This window comes from Pan troglodytes, chromosome 20, assembly GCF_028858775.2.
Source record: "Pan troglodytes isolate AG18354 chromosome 20, NHGRI_mPanTro3-v2.0_pri, whole genome shotgun sequence".
NCBI classification, from domain to species: Eukaryota; Metazoa; Chordata; class Mammalia; order Primates; family Hominidae; genus Pan; species Pan troglodytes.
This window is the reverse complement of record NC_072418.2, coordinates 8,717,754-8,738,419: the sequence shown is the minus strand read 5'-3', so window position 1 is coordinate 8,738,419 and position 20,666 is coordinate 8,717,754. Positions and strand designations below refer to the sequence as shown.

Genomic DNA, 20,666 nt, shown 5'->3' with positions numbered 1-20,666 from the left:
ATAGGGGTCTCAGGTTGGCCTTCCCGAGACAGGCATCCCTGTCCCCTTGTGTCCCCACCCTTGGCTGTCCTCAGGCCTCTCCCTTTTCCTGTTTTGATGCTGGCTCAGCCAGGCCCGGAGACAGGGGCATGATGTCCTAATCCTTCAGACGGGAGCCACCATGGAGGGTTCCCGTGGACTCAGTCCCCTGCCAAGCCATCTTTCCCAGCACTCACATACGCTCCACCTGGCACATGATACACGTGGGGGCTCCTGAGCCCTAGCACCCTGACTTAGTGGGGAGGGACCCCACCAGGGTCCCATGAAGCCCCCTGACTTCCACTCCAGGCAGCAGGTCGGGGGAACACCAGTTGCCTGCCCTGGCCGCCAGCACAGCACTCGTAAATCAGGGGGTGTCTGGGGCGTTGGAAATGGCTGTGTGGAATGTCGGGGTGGGGTAGGCTGGGGGTGAGCCCTTAACTCTTAGAAGGGTGGGGTGTGGGGCAGAAGGAGCAGATGCCTGGATTCGAGGGCGCAGGAGATGGGCTGGTGCAGACGTGGGGCCTCCTGGCTGCAGGGGCCGGCAGTGAAGAGGTTAGCTCCCAGCCCAGGCAGGGCATAAATTTGGGGCACAGCTCCCACCCTCAGGACCTGCCCGTCACAATGGCCATAGGGAAGTTCCTGCTGGGCTCTCTGCTGCTCCTGTCCCTGCAGCTGGGACAGGGCTGGGGCCCTGATGCCCGTGGGGTTCCCGTGGCCGATGGAGAGTTCTCGTCTGAACGGGTGGCAAAGGCTGGAGGGACCTGGCTGGGTAAGGACTTCCAGGGACCCTCTGTGACTTCCCAACTTTCCCCAGCCCTGACCCTGCTCACTGTCAGCGCCCTTCCCTCCCACAGGCACCCACCGCCCCCTTGCCCGCCTGCGCCGAGCCCCGTCTGGTCCATGCCAGCTGTGGAGCCTGACCCTGTCCGTGGCAGAGCTAGGCCTGGGCTACGCCTCAGAGGAGAAGGTCATCTTCCGCTACTGCGCCGGCAGCTGCCCCCGTGGTGCCCACACCCAGCATGGCCTGGCGCTGGCCCGGCTGCAGGGCCAGGGCCGAGCCCACGGCGGGCCCTGCTGCCGGCCCACTCGCTACACCGACGTGGCCTTCCTCGACGACCGCCACCGCTGGCAGCGGCTGCCCCAGCTCTCGGCGGCTGCCTGCGGCTGTGGTGGCTGAGGGTGCCCGGCCTGGCACCCAGGAGCTGCAGTGCTGGGGGAGCTCGGCTGACTTATTTATTGGAGACCTGGATGCAGAGACGAGGAAGGGAGTGGGCTGGGGCGACCAGCAGTGAGTGCAATAAAGGACACCACTCTCCCGGCCTTGTGACTGACCATGTGTCCAGCCAGCCACACCTGGAGCTCCCTATGGGCCAGTGCCATCCTGGGTTCCCCTGCAGATCCCGGCCCCAGCAAGCAGCCACTGCAATGTCCCCGTTAGGCTGTCCATTCCCCAACTTTATTCACAAATCTGGTGTCTGTAGAAAGCTGGGGGTCAGCAGGCTGGGGGCGGCTGTCCAGACTCCCCTGGCCCCATGCCCTCAGGGAGGGAGCGGCAGATCACGGAGATGCGCCGGCCCCGGGGAATCCGGCGTTCCCCAAAGAAGGACTCTTCATCCCGAAGGATCTCATGGGAGAAGTCATAACGGGCTGAGCCCCTGCAGGAGGAAACAGGCTGTGACTGGGTGCAAGGAGGGCAGCCCCTGCGCCAGGCAGACCAGGATTCCAGCCCCCTGCTGCCTCCCACACAGACCCTGGGGTAAAGGCGTCTTCGGGGAGGGCTGGATTGAGGGAAAGTACCCAGGGCACAGGGTGGGCGGATGGCACATTCTTGGAGGGGTGGGTGCTGCCTGGATGGAGGTACCTAAGGATGTAGAGGGAGCCCGGCTCCAGCAAGAGTTCCAGCCACTCCCCTGGCTCCTGGGTGTGCACCAGCCGCATAACGCTGGGAGACAGGAGAGACAGGCCGGCGATGGTGGCCCCGCAGAACTGCAAGAGGCGTGGGGATGGGTCAGGCTCTGGCTGGGCTTGCCTACCCCCTGGCTGGGAGTGCCAAGGCACCGGCCTCTGCCCACCTTGATGCTGTCCACGTGGGGCTTGATGTAGCCGCGGGCTTCCAGGTCCAGCACGTGCACGGAGGAGAGCAGGGTCTGGCCGGGGCCAAAGGCGGCCGCCTGCACGCGCTGCAGGATGGCCCGGCTGGCTTCTGACCAGCGCGACTTCTCTGTCTCTCGGAAGCCGTGGATGGCCTGCACAGTGAGCTCGGTTAAGCCTGGGAGCTCCCAGAGGGAACAAGGAAACTGAGGCAAGGAGGGGCAGAAAACGGCAAGGGGCTGGTTTCCCTATGTGACTCTTGACCCTGCCCTCAACTCAAACTCCCCTAGCCCCTCAACTATGGCCCTACCTAGGTGTGACCTCAGTCCTTAGTACTCACCCTGAGGCTACAATTCCAGGTCCCCAATGCTGGCCCGGCCCCAGCATTCAATTGGCTGAATCTCCCTACAACTTGACCCCACCCAAGTGTCCTGTCTCTGTCTCTCAACATCATCTGGCTCCACATCCGTTTCCGCCCCTAACCTTGGTCCCAGGTCGCAAAAGTGCTCTCCCTGACCCCAAGGTCCTCATCCCCCAGGTCCCGCCCCTCCCACAGCCAGAGTTTCAGCCCAGCCCCCACCATAGCCCGGCTCCCAAATCCCTGCAATAGCTACCGACCCCAAAAAGGCCCTGCCCCATCCCAGCATGTGTCTCCCCTATCTCCGCCCCCAGCGTGGTTCTGCCCTCTCTAAACCTCGACTTCCCCGTCCCCCCCACAGCATGGCCCCAACCCATCCCGGCGCTTGACTCCGCGGACCCCGCCCCAAGCTTGGCCCCGCCCCATCCATGCGCTCGACGACCTGACCACGCCCCAATCCCAGCCGCCACGCTCTTCTGCACTGTAACTGCTCGCAGCGTAATCGCACCCCAACCCTACACCCGACTCCCTGGCCCCACCCCCACGCTCGACTGCGCTGTAACCGCCCCCAAGCGTGGCCACGCCCCATCCCAGCACTGGTCCCCACTGTCCCCGCCCCCAGCGTGGCCACGCCCCGTCCCTACGCTAGCCTCCTGTCGCCGCCCCCAGAGTGCCCCCGCCCCATCCCAGCGCTGTCTCCTTTGTCCCCGCCCCAGGGTGGCCCCGCCCCATCCCTGGGCCCGACCCCCTGGCCCCACAACCCCAGCACCGTAGCCCCGCCGCCACGCTAAACGGTACTGTAACCGCCCCCAGTGTGGCCCTGCCCGGTCCCGGCGCTCGTCTCCTCTGTCCCAGCTCCAAATCCCCGCTCTAGGTACCGCCCCCAGCGTGTCCCCGCCCCATTTGGTGCTCCACGTCCCCAGGCCGCGCCCCCGACGAGCCCCCGTCGCTGCCGGTCTCACCGCGTCCCAGTGATCGTATTCGTAGCGGCGGCGGCGCAGCTCGGGCTCCAGTTCTCGGCTCAGCGTCTCCTCCTCTGCGGTGCTCAGGAAGCCAGGCCGCACCACGGCCGCGTCCTGCAGGCGGCTCAGCACGGAAGGGCCCGAGCCTCGCACCCAGCTGGGCCCTGGCAGCGTCCGCAGCGCCAGCAGCCCAGTCCCGGCCATAATCCCGGAGCGGGGTCATGAAAGAGGGCAGGGTTGGGGAACGCCCCCGCCAAAAGCCATTGGCGGTACCTGCGGCAGCGATTGACTTCCCTCAGAGTCCCGCCTCTCGCTCATAGCTATTGGTTGCTGCTAGACTCGCCTTCACAGACTATTGGCCTTTTTCCAGAACCCGCCTCCTCTCTTGAGCTTATTGGGCGCCACCTCCCGCCTGACTTACACCATTGGCTGAGTCGCAAGTCCGTCTGCAGGTTAGCACCGCCTCTTTAATCATTAGAGAGAAAACGTACACCCTAGGGGTTGCCTGGCCAAGACTTCATAAGGGGATATGGGCAGTATCTGGTCTGAAGTCCGGAAGTCAGGGGGACTGGGGCCAAGGCCACGGTTATGGAGTCGACTAGGGCTAGAGGTTAAGGGCAGAGTACAGTCAGGCCGAGATAAGGGTCAGGGGTCAGGGGACTGACGTCAAGGCCACGATTATGTGTGTGGTGGGGCCAGCTATCCAGAGTTAGGGCTTATGGTCAAAGGTCAGAGCGAGGTATCATTCATTTCCCCGTCTCCGTATTACTATTACTTTAGGTTTGAAAATGGCATTATGGTTGTCTTTTTGATTCCTCGGCCGGGCGTGGTGGCTCACGCCTGTAATCCCAGCATTTCGGGAGGCCAAGGCGGTTGGATCACCTGAGGTCAGGAGTTCGAGACCAGCCTGGCCAGCATGGTGAAAACCCGTCTCTACTGAAAATACAAAAAATGAGCCGAGCGTGGTGGCGCGCGCGCCTGTAATCCCAGCGACTCAGGAGGCTGAGGCAGGAGAATTGCTTGAACCCAGGAGGCGGAGGTTGCAGTGAACAGAGATCCCGCCACTGCACTACAGCCTGGGCGACAAAGCAAAACATTGTCTCAAAAAAAAAAAAAAAAAAAAAGTCATCGTTTTTTACAAATGCAAACTGAAAAAAAAATATTTACAGAAAAAAGATCTCTGGGATTTGCTTCCACATAAATCCAGGCTGTGGGGGCAGGGAGGGGGCGGGTAGGGAAGAATCATATTTGACCGTGAACTAATTGTTGAATTGGTGTGATAAGTACGTGGGGTCTCATTACCCTGTTTTCTCTACTTTTGTTTATATTTATTTTTATTTGTTTATTTTTGAGACAGAGTCTCACTCTGTCACCCAACCTGGAGCGCAGTGGCACGATCTCAGGCCCTGAAGATTTGCAACCGCTGCCTCTGGGGTTTAAGTGATTCTCATGCCTCAGCCTCCCGAGTAGCTGGGATTACAGGCAACGAACCATCATGCCCAGCTTTTTTGTTTTGTTTGTTTTTGAGACCGAATTTCGCTCTTGTCGCTCAGGCTGGAGTGCAATGGTGCGGTCTTGGCTCACTGCAACCTCTGCCTTCCGGGTTCAAGCGATTCTCCTGCCTCAGCCTCCCGAGTAGCTGGGATTACGGGAAGCTGCCACCACGCCCGACTAATTTTTGTTTTTTGTTTTTTTGGTTTTTGGGTTGTTTTTTTTTTTTGACACAGAGTCTCGCTGTGTCACCCAGGCTGAAGTGCAGTGGCGGGATCCTGGCTCACTGCAAGCTCTGCCTCCCGGGTTCACACCATTCTCCTGCCTCAGCCTCCCGAGTAGCTGGGACTACAGGCGCCTGCCACCACGCCCGGCTAATTTTTTGTATTTTTAGTAGAGACAGGGTTTCACCACATTGGCCAGGCTGATCTCAAACTCCTGATCTCAGGTGACCCGCCCGCCTCGGCCTCCCAAAGTGCTGGGATTACAGGCCTGAGCCACCATGCCCGGCCTATATTTTATTATTTTCTCCCTCTATTGCCCAGGCTGGAGTGCAAGGGCACGATCATAGCTCACTGCAGCCTGGAACTCTTGGGCTCAGGTGATCCTCTCCCCTCAGCCTCTCAAAGCTCTGGGTACTTTTGTATGTATTTTAAATGTGCATAATGCAAACTGCAACACTGTAACTGCTGAGCATAGCGCCCCCCCACCCCGGCCCGAATGCTTGAATTTTGAAAAATATTGACCCCATTTCTCCCTCCAGCTACATCTGCCCCCCCACCCTCTGCTCCCCTTGATAGTGTAATTCCTCGAAAGACTTGTCTATGTCTGGTATGTTTCCTCCTATCCTTTCTGGATCCACTCCAGCCTGGCTTTTGGCTCCCACAGCACCAGAAAAGGCCTGATTTAAGGCCACCAGTGACATCCACAATGCCGAATCCAATAGCCACGTCTCAGTCTGACTGTTAATGAGCCTACATGCTGATGCCGCCTACATTTTGTTTTTTTTGAGACAGAGTCTCGCTTTGTCGCCCAGGCTGGAGTGCAGTGGTGCGATCTCCGCTCACTGCAAGCTCCACTTCCCAGGTTCACGCCATTCTGCCGCCTCAGCCTCCCGAGTAGCTGGGACTACAGGCGCCTGCCACCACGCCCAGCTAATTTTTTGTATTTTTAGTAGACATGGGGTTTCACTGTTAGCCAGGATGGTCTTGATCTCCTGACCTCGTGATCCGCCCGCCTCGGCCTCCCAGAGTGCTGGGATTACAGGCATGAACCACTGCGCCCGGCCGATGCCACCTACGTTTTTATTTCAACCTCTTGACCCTGATGTCGAGGGACATATCAAAACATCAGGTATAATATATCCAAAATCAACTCCTGATCCCTCCCCAAGCCTGTTCCTTTGCCTACACTTCCCATCTCAGGCGACAGGTCTCCATCTTCCTGCTTTGGGCCATCAGCTCAGAGTTTCTGGAAACTGCTCTCTGTCACATCCCACCTAGCTAGAATCTGACTTTTTCTCATCACTCGGCCAGGGCTGCCATCAGCTTTCATCTGGATTACTCCAACTATCCTAACTGCTCTCCAGTTTCTGCTCATGGTGCACTCCTCAGGAGTCATAGTCATCCTTATTTTCCTTCCTCTTCTCAAAACCCTCCATGGTTCACATCCCTCCTTTTAGATGTCAGGCCTTTTATGATCTATTCTCAATCACCTCCACTTTTTTTTTTTTGGAGACAGAATCTCGCTTTGTTGCCCAGGCTGGAGTGCAGTGGCGTGATCTTGGCTCACTGCAACCTCTGCCTCCCGGGTTCAAGTGCACCATCACGCCTGGCTAATTTTCACCTCTACTTTTTGATCTCATCTCTTCCACCTTCCCTCAGCCACGGGCCTCCTCATAGGTCCTCACATGCCAGGTACAGTCCTGTCACAGGGCCTTTGCACTGGCTGTGCCCTCTGCCTGGACACAGGCTCCACCCCTCACCTCCTTTGAGGCTTTGCTCAACCACCACCTTCTCAGTGAGGGCCTCCCTGATTACCCCATAAAAAACTGTAACACGTTTACCCTCACACTTGCATGCCGCCTTTCCTGTTTTTTTTTTTTTTTTTTTGAGACAGAGCCTTGCTCTGTTGCCCAGGCTAGAGGGCAGTGGCATGATCCTGCTCACTGCAACCTCCACCTCCTAAGTTCAAGCGAATCTTCTGCCTCAGCCTCCGGAGTAGCTGGGATTACAGGTGCACCACGCTCGGCTAATTTTTGTATTTTTAGTAGAAATGGGGTTTCACCATGTTAGCCAGGATGTTCTCAATCTCCTGACCTCGTGATCCGCCCGCCTCGGGCTCCCAAAGTGCTGGGATTACAGGCGTGAGCCAGCGCGCCTGGCCCGTTATGTTTTTTTTTGTTGTTTTGTTTTTTTTAGTAACTGTCTACTGCCACAGGAATGGAGCTCTTTTGAGGAGGGTTTCTTGTGTCTTCTTCACAAAAGAACACTGCCTGGAATATAGGATATGATCAGGAGAATCTGTTGAAGGAAGACATGGCTTGCCTCTTGGGGTGAGGACAAAAGCAGAAGGGGCCTGTGAAACACAGATGTGTACACGCTGTCATGGTGCAGAAGGGAGGGTGTCCCAGACGCAGAGCAAAGACCACAAAGGTTTAATTTAAAATCACAGTGTCTCAGCTGGAATGCCCCGTCCATAGCGGGCACCCCTGCAAATTAAAAGTTCCTCAAGAGGCCCCTCCAAGCCCAGCAACAAGGGGTGAGCAGGGCCCAGCTGGGGGTCTGGCAGGCCTCTGGCCCCTCCACATGATTCTGGAGAGGAGGCCCAGCTCTCAGGTGCTGGCTGGGACAGGTTCTGCCGCCGGCGCTGCTTCTACAGGCTCCTTCTGCACCAGCGTGGGCTCATCCTCACCGTCCTGGGGAGGGTGGACCAGAACCTTGTCTAAGATGCCAAACTCCTGGGCCTCCATGGGGCTCATGTAGCGGTCCCTCTCCATGGCGGACTCTGGTGGGGAAGCAGGAGGTGAGACACATTAGGGTAAGAGCAGAGACCCGGGGCCAGGTCTGGGTCCTGTTTTGGCCTGAATGTTTGTGCCCACCACCCCAAGTTCATATGTTGAAGCCCCATCCCCTAGTGGGATGGGATTTGGAGATGGGGTCCTTGGGAGGTCATTAGGAGAGATGGGGTCAGGGGCCCCTTATGGGATTAGTGGCCTTATAAGAGGAGACACCAGTGCACTTGCTCTCTCTCCACCATGTGAAGACATAGCGAGAAGGCGGCCGTCTGCAAGCCAGGAAGAGAGCCCTCACCAAGAACCAAATCAGCTGGCACCCTGACCTTGGACTTCCCAGCCCCCAGAACTGTGAGACATAAATCTCTGTTGAGGTCTGTGGTGTTTTGTTAAGCAGCTCAAGCTGACTGAGATATGTTCTCATTCTGCAGTGCCTCAGTTTCCCCTAGGTATCAGTAAAATACCAATTTCAATTTTGTTTTTTAAAAAATTGTTATTGGGCCAGGCACGGTGGCTCACACTTGTAATCCCAGCACTTTGGGAGGCAGAGGTGGGTGGATCACTTGAGGCCAGGAGTTTGGCCTCATGTTTCACCATTGGCCTTCAAAGTTTCACCGTGGCCAACATGGTGAAACCCTGTCTCTACTAAAAATACAAAAATGAGCCAGGTGTGGTGGCACATGCCTGTAATTCCAGCTACTAGGGAGGCTGAGGTATGAGAATCGCTTAAATCTGGGAGGTGGAGACTGCACCACTGCACTCCAGCCTGGGCAACAAAGCGAGACTCCATCTCAAAGAAAAAAAAAAAAATTGTTATTGATGTATAATATACACCCAGGAAAGGGCATGATTCGTAAATGTCTGGTGGGATGGATTTTCAGACTGAACATACCCTACAGGACCAGCACCCAGACCAAGAGATGGAATAATGCCAGCACCCCTGAAACCCCACTTGGGCCCACGACAGTCACTAATCCTTGCCACCCCCTCCCCATACCCCAAAGCAACCACTCCTCTAACAGCATAAATTAGCTCTCCTTGTTTTTATAGTTTAAATAAATGGAATCACAGAGTGTTTATTCTTCTTTCATGCAACATATTTGCAAAATTCATCTGTGATGCTGTGGAACATTCACTTTTTTTTTTTTTTTTGAGACAGGGTCTCACTTTGTCACCCAGGCTGGAGTGCAGTGGTGCAATCTCGACTCACTACAACCTCCGCCTCTCAGGTTCAAGCGATTCTCATGCCTCAGCCTCCTGAGTAGCTGGGATTACAGGCGTGTGCCACCACACCTGGCTAGTTTTTGTATTTTTGGTAGAGATGGGGTTTCACCATGTTGGTCAGGCTGGTCTTGAACTCCTGACCTCGTGATCTGCCCACCTCGGCTTCCCAAAGTGCTGGTACTACAGGCGTGAGCCATGGTGCCCAGCTAAAAATTTTTTTTCTTTTCTATGAAATGGGGTTTCACTAATATTGCCCAGGCTGGTCTTGAACTCCTGAACTCAAGTGATCCTCCCACTTCAGCCTCCCAAAGTGCTGGGATTACAGGTGTGAGCCACCACACCTGGCCTCACTTTTTGATTTTAATAAAATTATGGCTGGGCGTGGTGGCTCACACTTGTAATCCCAGAACTTTGGGAGGCTGAGGCAGCTGGATCACTTGAGCTCACGAGTTTGAGATCAGCCTGGGCAACATGGTGAAACCACGTCTCTACAAAAAATTAGCCAGGCATGGTGGTGCATCCCTGTAGTCCCAGCTACTGAGGAGGCTGAGGCAGGAGAATTGCTTGAGCCCAGGAGGCAGAGGTTGCAATGAGCCGAGATCATGCCACTGCATTCCAGCCTGAGCGACACAGCCAGACCTTGTCTCAAAAAAACAAACAAACAAAAAAATTAGCTCACTGTAACCTCAAACTCTCATATTCCACAGATTCTCCTGCCTCAGCCTCCCGAGTAACTGGATTACAAGTACACCATTTTTAGTATTTTTAGTAGAGATGGGATTTCACCATGTTGGCCAGGCTGACCTCTGGGATGGTCCCCCCATCCCAGAGAATGATCCAGCCCTGAAAGTTCGCAGGGGCCAGGTGGAGAAGCCCTGGCTTAGAACAACGCCTAGTCCGTCTGTGCACGGACCAGGATGAAATAAAGGAGGGTGCTTACCGATCACCTGCAGGCTCTGTTTGGTGTGCTTGGCATAGATGTTATAGAGCTGCTTCTTGAGCTTCATGATCTCCTCTGCCTGGATGGCAATGTCTGTGGCTTGGCCCTGAGGGACGTCCAAGGGAGTGAGGGGGTAAAGGTTGGCATCAGCATCAGCCCCTCACAGGGAGGCTGGAGGTGGCACTCAGGAGCCTCCCTGGGCTTTGGGCTTCCGGTTTGAGGCTGGTGGGTTGGGGTTGTGTAAATCCCCCGATATCCTGCTTCAGTCTTGTCACTACCAGGAAGGCTTTCTGACTGGATTAAGTATATGTCATTTTCTGCATCTGAAGCCTTGCAGACTGGGAGGAACAGTGTCTCTCTGTCTCAGCATTAGCTAAGCCTTTTGTTTGTTTGTTTGTTTTTTGTTTTTTTTAGAGATGGGGTCTTGCTATGTTGCCCAGACTGGTCTCAAACTCCCGGCCTCAAGTGATCCTTCCGTCTCGGCCTCCCAAAGTGCTGGGATTACAGGCGTGAGCCACCACGCCTGGCCGCCTTTTTTTTTTTTGAGACAGGGTCTTCCTCTGTTGCTGGGGCTGGAATGCAGTGGTACAAGACAGCTCATTGCAGCCTTGACCTCTCAGGCTCAAGCAATCCTCCCACCTCAGCCTCCTGAGTAGCTGGGACCAGAGGCAAGCATAACCATGCCTGAGTCATTTTAAATATTTGGTAGAGATGGGGTCTCACCATTGCCCAGGCTGGTCTTAAACTCTTGGCCTCAAGTGATCCTCCTGCCTTGGCCTCCCAAAGTGCTGGGATTACAGATGTGAGCCACTGTGCCCAGCTGAAGCTAATTCTTAAGAGACAGCAAACAACTCCTCAGTGCATTTTCTTTTTTTCCCTTTGTTGTTTTGAGACAGAGTCTTGCTCTGTCATCCAGGTTTGAGTGCAGTGGCGCAATCTCAGCTCACTTCCACCTCCTGGGTTCAAGTGATTCTCCCATCTCAGCCTCCCAAAACAGCTGGGATTATGGGCACGCGCCACCATGCCCAGCTAATTTTTGTATTTTTGGTAGAGACGGGGTTTCATCATGTTGGCCAGGCTGGTTTAGAATTCCTGACCTCAAATGATCCACCTGCTCCAGCTTCCCAAAGTGTCAAGATTTACAGGCGTGAGCCACCATGCCTGGCCTTTTTTTTTTTTTCTTTAATAGAGACAAGGTCTCATTATGTTCCCCTGGCTGGCCTCGAACTCCTGAGCTCACGTGATCCTCCCGCCTCTGTCTCCCAAAGTGCTAGGATTACAGGCGTGAGCCACCACACCCAGCCTGGCCTGCACATTTTAAGACATCCACTCCCGGCCCGCCCAGTGCGGTGGCTCACGCCTGTAATTCCAGCACTCTGGGAGGCCAATGTGGGTGGATCACGAGGTCAGGAGATCGAGACCATCCTGGCTAACATGGTGAAAACCCGTCTCCACTAAAAATACAAAAAAATAGCCGAGCGTGGTGGCGGGCGCCTGTAGTCCCAGCTACTCAGGAGGCTCAGGCAGAAGAATGGCATGAACCCAGGAGGCGGAGCTTGCAGTGAGCCGAGATCGCACCACTGCACTCCAGCCTGGGCGACAGAGTGAGACTCCATCTCAAAAAAAAAAAAGACATCCCCTCCCACGCTTGACTTCCGCCCAGTCAGTCCTTCTGTCTAGACCCTGTCCTGATTCCCAACAGCAGCTCGCGTGTCTGGCACTCACCCGGGCGCCTCCTGAGGGCTGGTGGATCATGATACGGGAGTTGGGGAGCGAGTGGCGCATGCCTGGGGTGCCGGCGGCTAGAAGCAGGGATCCCATGCTGGCGGCCTGGCCCACGCACCAGGTGCAGATCGGGTTGAGGATGTACTGCATCGTGTCGTAGATGGCCAGGCCCGCGGTCACCACACCACCTGTGGGCGGGGGAGCAAGTGAGGGGCTGGACCAGCTCCCCCCGACCCTTTCCCTATTCCATCTCCTAAACCTGGGGAGGGTGGAACAGATGCAGCCCCCCTCCTTTTTTAAAAATTAATATGACTGGGCGCTGTGGCTCATGCCTGCAATCCCAGCACTTTGGGAGCCTGAGGCGGGCGGATCACAAGGTCAGGAGATCAAGACCATCCTGGCTAACACAGTGAAACCCCGTCTCTACTAAATATACAAAAAATTAGCTGAGCATGGTGGCGGGTGCCTGTAGTCCCAGCTATTCGGGAGGCTGAGGCAGGAGAATGGCGTGAACCTGGGAGGCGGAGGTTGCAGTGAACCGAGATAGCGCCACCGCACTCCAGCCTCGGCAACAGAACAAGACTCCATCTCAAAAAAAAAAAAAAAAAAAAATTAAGACTGGGTTTCACTGGTTTCACTATGTTGCCCAGGCTGATCTCGAACTCCTGGGCTCAAGCAATCCTCCCAAAGTGTTGGGATTACACGTGTGAGCCACCATGCCCAGCCAGAAGCAGCTATTTTTTTTTTTTTTTTTTTGAGACTGAGTCTCACTGTCACGTAGGCTGGAGTGCAGTAGCGCAATCTCAGCTCACTGCAACCTCCACCTCCCGGGTTCATGCAATTCTCCTGCCTCAGCCTCCCGAGTAGCTGGATTACAAGTACACCACCATGCCCGGCTAATTTTTGTATTTTTAGTAGAGATGGGATTTCACCACGTTGGCCAGGCTGCTCTCAAACTCCTGACCTCAAGTGATCAGCCCACTTCAGCCTCCCAAAGTGCTGGAATTACAAGCGTAAGCCACTGCGTCCGGTCTAGAAGCAGCTCTTTAAAGCAGGGTTCACAAACACAAATGCTTCCAGGGGTTGGGAGGTGACAAAAACAGGTGACACGGACCAGGTGCAGGCAAAAGGCAGAGCGCTTGCTTTACAATCAGCTGACTCTTGCCGCATGTGCCAGTGGACCATGGGATCAGATCTACTAAATTTCCAAGAGAAGCTAGAAATCAGGCCAGGCATGGTGGCTCATGCCTGTAATCCCAGCACTTTGGGAGGCTGAGGCGGGTGGATCACTTGAGGTCAGGAGTTCAAGACCAGCCTGACTAACAAGGTGAAACATCATCTCTACTAAATACAAAAAATTAGACAGGCATGGTGGCACATGCCTGTAATCCCCAGTTACTTGGGAGGCTGAAGCTGGAGAATCGATTGAACCCAGGAGGCAGAAGTTGCAGTGAGCTGAGATTGCAACACTGCACTCCAGCCTGGGTGACAGAACGAAACTCCGTCTCAATTAAAAAAAAAAAAAAAGCCTCCATCATAAGTGCTCAATCAAAATTGACTACTTTTTTTGGGGAGGGGGAAAAAATCTACCAATTATTATTATTTTTGAGATGGTCTCACTACAGCCTCGACCTCCTGGGCTCAAGTGATCCTTCTCCCTCAGCCTTCCGAGTTGCTGGGACTACAGGCACACGCCACATTGCCCGGCTAATCTTTGTACTTTTTTTATAGAGATGGGGTCTCACTACGTTACCCAGGCTGGTCTTGAACTCCTGAGCCCAAGCAATCCGCCCGCCTCAGCCTCCCAAAGTGTTGGGATTACCGGTGTGAGCCACTGTGCCTGGCCTAAAATCTACCAATTTTTAAATGTCAGCCGGGTCAGGTTGGCAGAACAGTATGTGCAGGATCAAAGAGGCCACATCCTGACTTGTGAACCGAGGCTCAAAAGCCAGCAACAGGCACCTTTTGGTGGTTTAAAGCCACTTCTGGAACTCTGACGCTCTGCACCCTTTCTCAGAGAGAGAACATCCCTGACCCGGGATTCTGGTCCCCTGAGTCACCCGTGTGCCCTGACGAGTGCCCCTGGCACCCAGGAAAGACCCTGCTCACCAGGGCTGTTGATGTACATGTGGATGGGCTTCTTGTTGCTCTCGGATTGCAGGAAGAGGAGCTGTGCGATAACAAGGCTGGCAACGCTGTCATCGATCTGCAGGTGGAGAGGGCAGGGGTGTCCCCAGATTCGGGGTAGGGAGAGAGTTTTAAGGGAGGCTGGGGATGGGTCAGGAAACCAGGAAGGGGGACCAGAGCCCAAAGTAAAAGGGATGGGGAAGAATTTAGGCCCCAGAAGGGGATGGGGAGAGAGTAGTGGAGAGGACCCAGGGAGTTTGGAGCACAGGAAGGGGGTAGTCAGGGGGCTAGGGACACAGGAAAGGAAGGGGTGAGAATGGCTGGGGAGAGTCTTGAGCGTAGGAATGAGGGGAGCGGTGCCAGGTGTCAGGAAGGCAGTCGGAGATTAAGAGCCGAGGAGCAGAGAAGGGGTGAGGAGCGGGTGGGGGGACCGGGAGCCAGGAGGGGAGTCAGAAGGGGAGGGAAGGGGGTTAGAAGGGGAGCGGAGCCTGAGGGAAAGTCTGGGGCCAGGGAAGGAGGGGCGCAGGGAGTGTCGGCAGGCGCTTGGGAGAGTCCTGGGGAGGGTCCCGGCGCGGGGCGCTCACCGGGCCCATGACGCACACGATGCGCTCCCGCAGCAGCCGCGAGTAGATGTCATAGGCGCGCTCGCCGCGACCCTGGGGGTAGAAAGATGGAGATGAGGGGTCGGGGGCAGCCAGCCGATCCCCACCCAGCCCAGAGCCCCCGAACCGTGTCCCCGCCCGGCCGCCGTACCGTCTGCTCCACCACGATGGGAATGAGCGGGAGAGCCCGGGCCGCCGTCGCGTGCAGGCACCGCTGCAGGGCCAGGCCGTTCTGGGGTGTCCGCTGCGGCGGCCGCGGCGCTGGAAAGTGAGCGGCGAGGCGAGGCCCCAGCGCGGGGTACCTGCATGACGCCACCCGGGCCCCCCCCACCAATATTCCGGGCCACATCCCTCCGCACGCCCCGGTAGGCTTCCGTCCGATGGCTGAACTACAGCTTCCGGCGTGCTTTGCGCCTGGGAGCTCGCTCGCTAGGCCGCCCACTTCCGGGAGTCTGGGCGGGCGCCATTAAGGGTGGGGCGGGGATAGGGGCGGAGCCTGAAAGGGAGGAGCCAGTGAAGTAAATTGAGTGGGCAGGGCTGGAGAAGTTTTAGAGTCTCCAGTTCGAGTCCCCTTACCGACCAATTCGTCTTCTTTTTTTTTTTTTGAGACGGAGTCTTGCTCTGTCACCCAGGCTGGAGTGCGGTGGCACGATGTTGGGTCACTGCAACCTCTGCCTTCTGGGTTCAAGCCATTCTCCTGGCTCAGCTGCCCCAGTAGCTGGGATTACAGATGCACACCACTGCACCCGGTTAATTTTGTTATTTTTAGTAGAGATGGGGTTTCACCTTGGCCAGGCTGGTCTTGAACTCCTGACCTCGTGATCTTCCCACCTCAGCCTCCCAAAGTACTGGGATTACAGGCGTGAGCCACCGTGCCCGACCTCGTCTTTGTTTTCTACTGTTTCTGCTTTATTTTATTTATTTTTTATTTTTTTGAGACAGAATCTCACTCTGTGGCCCAGGCTGGAGTGCAGTGGCGCCATCCTAGCTCAATGCGGCCTCAAATTTCTGGGCCCAAGCGACCCTCCCTCCCACCTTGCTCTCCAGAGTAGCTGGGACTACAATTGTGCGCTACCACATCTGGCAAACATATATATATATATTGTAGAGATGGGGTCTTACTATGTCGCCCAGGCTGGTCTCAAACTCCTGGCCTCAAGTGATCCTCCCACCTTGGCCTCCCAAAGTGCTGGGACTACAGGCATGAGCCACCACACCCCACTTATTCCTTATTTTAAAAATAGCTGCAGGGCCGGGCACAGTGGCTCACGCCTGTAATCCTAGCACTTTGGGAGGCTGAGGCGGGCGGATCACGAGGTCAGGAGATCGAAACCATCCTGGCTAACACGGTGAAACCGCGTCTCTACTAAAAATACAAAAAATTCGCCGGGCGAGGTGACGGGCACCTGTAGTCCCAGCTACTCAGGAGACTGAGGCAGGAGAATGGTGTGAACCTGGGAGGTGGAGCTTGCAGTGAGCTGAGATGGCGCCTCTGCACTCCAGCCTGGGCGACAGAGCCAGACACCGTCTCAAAAAAAAAAAAAAAAAAAAAGCTGCAGTGTTCCCGCAGCTCATCTTGGAAGAGGGGTCCCAGAGAGGACTTAGCCTGGGTCTTGGCCTTGAAGAGCTTCCAGCCTGGTGTGGCCGACTTCTACTGAGACCTCCTCATTCATTTTTTGGCCACCTGTGGAGTAGAGTGTGGGAGCCCAGAGAAGGGTGTTGTGGATTCTGCCTGGAGATCAGACCGGAAAGCATTCCTAGGAGAAGCAGGTATTGGAATTGGGCTTTGCAGGATAAGTAGCAGTTTGTTAGCTGGGGAAAGGCATTTCCAGCAGAGGAAAAAGAATGGGCAAAATGGTGGAAGTAGGAAGATTGCTGGTAATGTTGGGACTTCTCTTTTTTGCCACACCTTCTCAAGCCAGATTCTTTTTCATCATTCAGTTCAATGTCACTATCTAAGAAGTGCCCACTGCTTCATCCCCAAAGTCTAGAATAGTGCTTGACACACAGTAGGTGCTCATTAAATACACATTGAACCAAGAGATGAAGAGGTGATAAAGGAGGTAGGTAGAGGGCTTTGGAGGCATCTGCAGAGTGGGGATAATGATAACCTACCTCCTAGGTTTGTGCAGAAAGTCCTCAGAAAGGGTCCAAAAATGTGTAAAAAGTGCTCAGTTTGAATGATTTATTGCTGTGTTAGATCAGGGACCATGGAAGTCTGAGAAGTCTTCAGGTCCTCCCACATGGGGGTCTACTTGAAGTGTTTTTTTCTTTTTTTTCCCGGGGCAGTCCTTCGAATCACAGCAAATTCAGGCGAGGTGTTGTGGTGGCTCATGCCTGCAATCCCAGCACTTTGGGAGCCCAAGACATGTGGATCACCTAAGGACAGGGGTTCGAGACCAGCCTGACCAACACAGTGAAACTCCGTCTCTATTAAAAATACAAAATTATCTCGGCATGGTGGTGAATGCCTGTAATCCCAGCTACTTGGGAGGCTGAGTCAGGAGAATCACATGAACCCAGGAGGCAGAGGTTGCAGAGAGCCGAGATCACACTGCTGTACTCCAGCCTGGGCAACAAGAGCAAAACTCTATCTCAAAACAAAAAACAAAAAACAAAAAAAAAACAGCAGATTCAGAGAGACTCCTGAAGTGGATTTTGATGTATAAGAAGTTTACCAAGCAGTAAGCGGTAGACTCTTTTTTTGTTTTGAGTCAGTGTCTCGCTCTGTCACCCAGGCTGGAGCACAGTGGTGCGATCAGAGCTCACTGCAGCCTTGAACCTCTGGGCTCAAGCTATCCTCTCACCTCAGCCTCCCAAGTAGCTAGGACTAGAGGTGCATGTCACCACATCTGGCTAATTTTAAAATTTTTTGTAGAGACAGGGTCTCCCTATGTTGCCCAGGCTGGTCTTGAACTCCTGGACTTAAGTGATCCTCCTGCCTCAGCCTTCCAAACTGCTGGCATTACAGACATGAACCATCATGCCCAGCTGGACTCTTTTTTTTTCTTTTTTTCTTTTTTTTTTTGAAACAGAGTTTTGCTCTTGTTGCCCAGCCTGGAGTGCAATGGCACAATCTCGGCTCACCACAACCTCTGCCTCCCAGGTTCAAGCGATTCTTCTGCCTTAGCCTCCCGAGTAGCTGGGATTACAGGCGCCCACCACCACGCCCAGCTAATTTTGTATTTTAAGTAGAGACGGGGTTTCTCCATGTTGGTCAGGCTAGTCTCGAACTCGCGACCTCAGGTGATCCACCCGCCTCAGCCTCCCAAAGTGCTGGGATTACAGGCGTGAGCCACTGCGCCTGGCCGCTGGACTCTTTTTTTTTTTTTTTTTGAGATGGAGTCTCGCTCTGTCGCCCAGGCTGGAGTGCAGTGGTGCGGTCTCGGCTCACTGCAAGCTTCGCCTCCCAGGTTCACGCCATTCTCCTGCCTTGGCCTCCCAAGTAGCTGGGACACTGGACTCTTAAACTTGATGCTGGCTACCCTAGATAAGAATAATTTTGTGCCCTCTGTAACCTCGAGGGGACTGCAGTCCGATGGGGAGATAGAAGGGGACACAGACACTCCCAGTTTTGTAGAATCAGGAGTAAGACAGAGGGAGGGAGTTGAAGGTGACAGAGTTAGGAGAATACCTTGCAGGTCCGCAAAGCAGAAAGCCCACATGGCAGCCAGCGCTGGCAGGCAGGGCCTCACGGTGGAGAGCCGGCATTTGGGCTCAGAGGGTGTTGGCCAGAGGTCTGGAATCTTACTTTTATTTCCAGCTGGGATTGAGGAGGTAGGAGAGCAGCTGCTGTCCCAGTTTCTACTGTGAGTCAGGTGGGTGGCCCTGCCCGGCCGGTTGCCCCAGGGCCGCAGCTCCTGCCCCCGCCCTGGGGAGAAGGGCCAGGACAGCAGCTGCCACCATCCCTGCAGCCACTCCTCCACTCCTTCACTCCTCAGGAAGCTGCCCTGCACCCCCTGCCCGCCCTGCCTCTGACGTGGGATGGCGGGGTCCTCTTAGATGTGTTCCCTGTCTCCCTTTGTTTAATCAGCTTCACTTCTCCCCATTGCAACTGCTTTTCACCTTCTTCATTGTTAATAGCTCCCTAACAGGTGCTCCAGTATCACCCATGTCACTGTGACCTACTGTCTCTTCTTCACTATTCTTCACTCTTCACTCTAAGAGATCCCCAAAAAAGCTAATTTTTTTTTTTTTTGAGACGGGGTCTCACTCTGTCATCCAGGCTGGAGTGCAGTGAAGCGATCTCGGCTCACTGAAGCCTCCGCCTCTCCAATTCAAGCGATTCTCGGGCCTCAACCTCCCGAGTAGCTGGCACCCACCATCACGCCCAGCTAAGTTTTGTATTTGTAGTAGAGATGGGGTTTCACCATGTTGGCCAGGCTGGTCTCGAACTCCTGACCTCAAATGATCCATCTGCCTCGGCCTCCCAAAGTCCTCAGATTACAGGTGTGAACCACCGAGCTCGGCTGAGAAACCTAAATTGAACCACGGTTCCCCGTCCCCCCTGCTGACCCCCCTTATCTCCTTCCCTACCCTGGTCTGCTTTTCACACCCTAAACACATCAAGCTCAATCCAGCCACAAAGCCTTTGCTTTACTCTGCTTGGAGTCAAGCCGGGCAGAGTGGCTCACGGCCGTAATCCCAGTACTTTGGGAGGCGGAGGTGGGCGGCTCACCTGAGGTCAGGAGTTCAAGACCAGCCTGACCAACATGGTGAAACCCCGTCTCAACTAAAAATACAAAAATTAGCCGGGCATGGTGGCCTGCGCCTGTAGTCCCAGCTACTTGGGAGAGACCGAGGCAGGAGAATCGCTTGAACCCGGGAGGCAGAAGTTGCAGTGAGCCAAGATTACACCATTGCACTCCAGCCTGGGCGACAGAGTGAGACTCCATCTCAAAAAAAAAAAAAAAAAAAAAAAGTCTCAGCTCAAATGTCATCCCTGAGAGAAGCCTTCCCTGAACACCTTTGCTAATATCCCAGGCACTCTAGAACATTTGCCTTGTTTAATTTTCATCTTGGTGTGACTTTCATCATAAACAATTGCATTGATTCATTTGTTTCTTTTTCTATTGTCTGCAGAACATTCTGCTATCTGGTTTGGCTCTGGTGCATAGCTCACTGCAGCCTCATACTTCTGGACTCAGGTGAATCCTCCCAACCTCAGTCTACCAAGTAGCTGGGACCACAGGCACACGCCAACAGGGCCTGCTAATGTTTTTAAAGTTTTTGTTGTAGAGACAAGGTATCGATATGTTGCTGAGGCTGGTCTCAAATTCCTGAGCTTGAGCAATCCTCCTGCCTTGGCCTCCCAAAGTGCTGGGATTACAGGCGTGAGCCACTGCACTCAGCCCATTAAACCTTTTTGATTAGGGCTCACAAGGAGAAACATATCTTACATAGTGTCTGAGTACACAAAAATACAAAAGTCTTATATAATGAAACTTACTATTTGAGCAATGTCCTTTGATATTTTCTATTCTATTTGATCCTGTTCTATTGCATTTCTCTTAAAGTAGCGTTTTTCAACTTCGGTACGATTGAAAATCTGAGTTGGAGAATTCTTTGAAAGTACAAAAGGCCACCCAGGCCACTGTAGGGTGCTGAGCAGCATCTGTGGCCTCCACCCACTCGATAACAGGAGCACCCCCACCCCTACCCCCATCAATTTAAAAAAATGCCCCCCTAACAGTAAAAAGTATCTCAGACATTGCCAAGTATCCTCCAGGGGGCAGAGTCACTCCCAGCTGAGAATCACAATTTATTTATTTATTTACTTATTTATTTTATTTTATTTTATTTTTTTTTGAGATGGTCTCTTGCTCTGTTGTCCAGGCTGGGGTGCAGTGGTGTGATCTTGGCTCACTGCAGCCTCCACCTCCTGGGTTCAAGTGATTCTCCTGCCTCAAACTCCTGAGTAGCTGGGACTACAGGCATGAACCAGCATGCCTGGCTAATTTTTGTATTTTTAGTAGAGATGGGGTTCCACCGTGTTGGCCAGGCTGGTCTCGAACTCCTGACCTCAGGTGATTTGCCCACCTCGGCCTCCCAAAGTGCTGAGATTACAGGTGTGAGCCATCACAGCTGGCCTGAGAACCACTGTTTTATTTTA

The 20,666-nt window shown here is 54.4% G+C and overlaps 3 protein-coding genes and 1 long non-coding RNA gene across 7 annotated transcripts; 2 read left to right on the top strand and 2 right to left on the bottom strand.

The window, feature by feature from the left end:
- The first annotated feature begins 415 nt into the window (after nucleotides 1-415).
- PSPN (persephin) lies at nucleotides 416-1,341 on the top strand. Its single transcript, XM_512313.7, has 2 exons — nucleotides 416-790; nucleotides 876-1,341. Exons 1-2 carry the CDS (start codon nucleotides 496-498, stop codon nucleotides 1,196-1,198), a joined length of 618 nt encoding a protein of 205 aa, XP_512313.3. The 5' UTR covers nucleotides 416-495; the 3' UTR covers nucleotides 1,199-1,341.
- A 114-nt stretch (nucleotides 1,342-1,455) lies between these two features.
- ALKBH7 (alkB homolog 7) lies at nucleotides 1,456-3,636 on the bottom strand. 4 transcript variants are annotated; one of them, XM_009434471.5, is made up of 4 exons: nucleotides 3,433-3,636; nucleotides 2,094-2,318; nucleotides 1,883-2,007; nucleotides 1,456-1,676 (listed from the first exon to the last, which is right to left on the bottom strand). In XM_009434471.5, exons 1-4 carry the CDS (start codon nucleotides 3,634-3,636, stop codon nucleotides 1,514-1,516), a joined length of 717 nt encoding a protein of 238 aa, XP_009432746.1. In that variant the 3' UTR covers nucleotides 1,456-1,513. The 4 variants fall into 4 exon arrangements, with proteins under 4 accessions (XP_009432746.1, XP_001149298.1, XP_016790294.1 ...); XM_001149298.5 differs by having other exon boundaries at nucleotides 2,094-2,267; XM_016934805.4 differs by lacking the exon at nucleotides 3,433-3,636 and adding an exon at nucleotides 2,453-2,840.
- Nucleotides 3,637-3,741: 105 nt separating this feature from the next.
- On the top strand, nucleotides 3,742-9,009 carry LOC134809066 (uncharacterized). Its single transcript, XR_010153690.1, has 3 exons — nucleotides 3,742-3,884; nucleotides 7,344-7,477; nucleotides 8,188-9,009. It is a non-coding gene; the product is annotated as an uncharacterized LOC134809066 (long non-coding RNA).
- CLPP (caseinolytic mitochondrial matrix peptidase proteolytic subunit) lies at nucleotides 7,564-15,028 on the bottom strand. Its single transcript, XM_512312.5, has 6 exons — nucleotides 14,706-15,028; nucleotides 14,537-14,608; nucleotides 13,935-14,031; nucleotides 11,826-12,013; nucleotides 10,101-10,206; nucleotides 7,564-7,929 (listed from the first exon to the last, which is right to left on the bottom strand). Exons 1-6 carry the CDS (start codon nucleotides 14,901-14,903, stop codon nucleotides 7,757-7,759), a joined length of 834 nt encoding a protein of 277 aa, XP_512312.2. The 5' UTR covers nucleotides 14,904-15,028; the 3' UTR covers nucleotides 7,564-7,756.
- Between the last annotated feature and the right edge of the window lie 5,638 nt (nucleotides 15,029-20,666).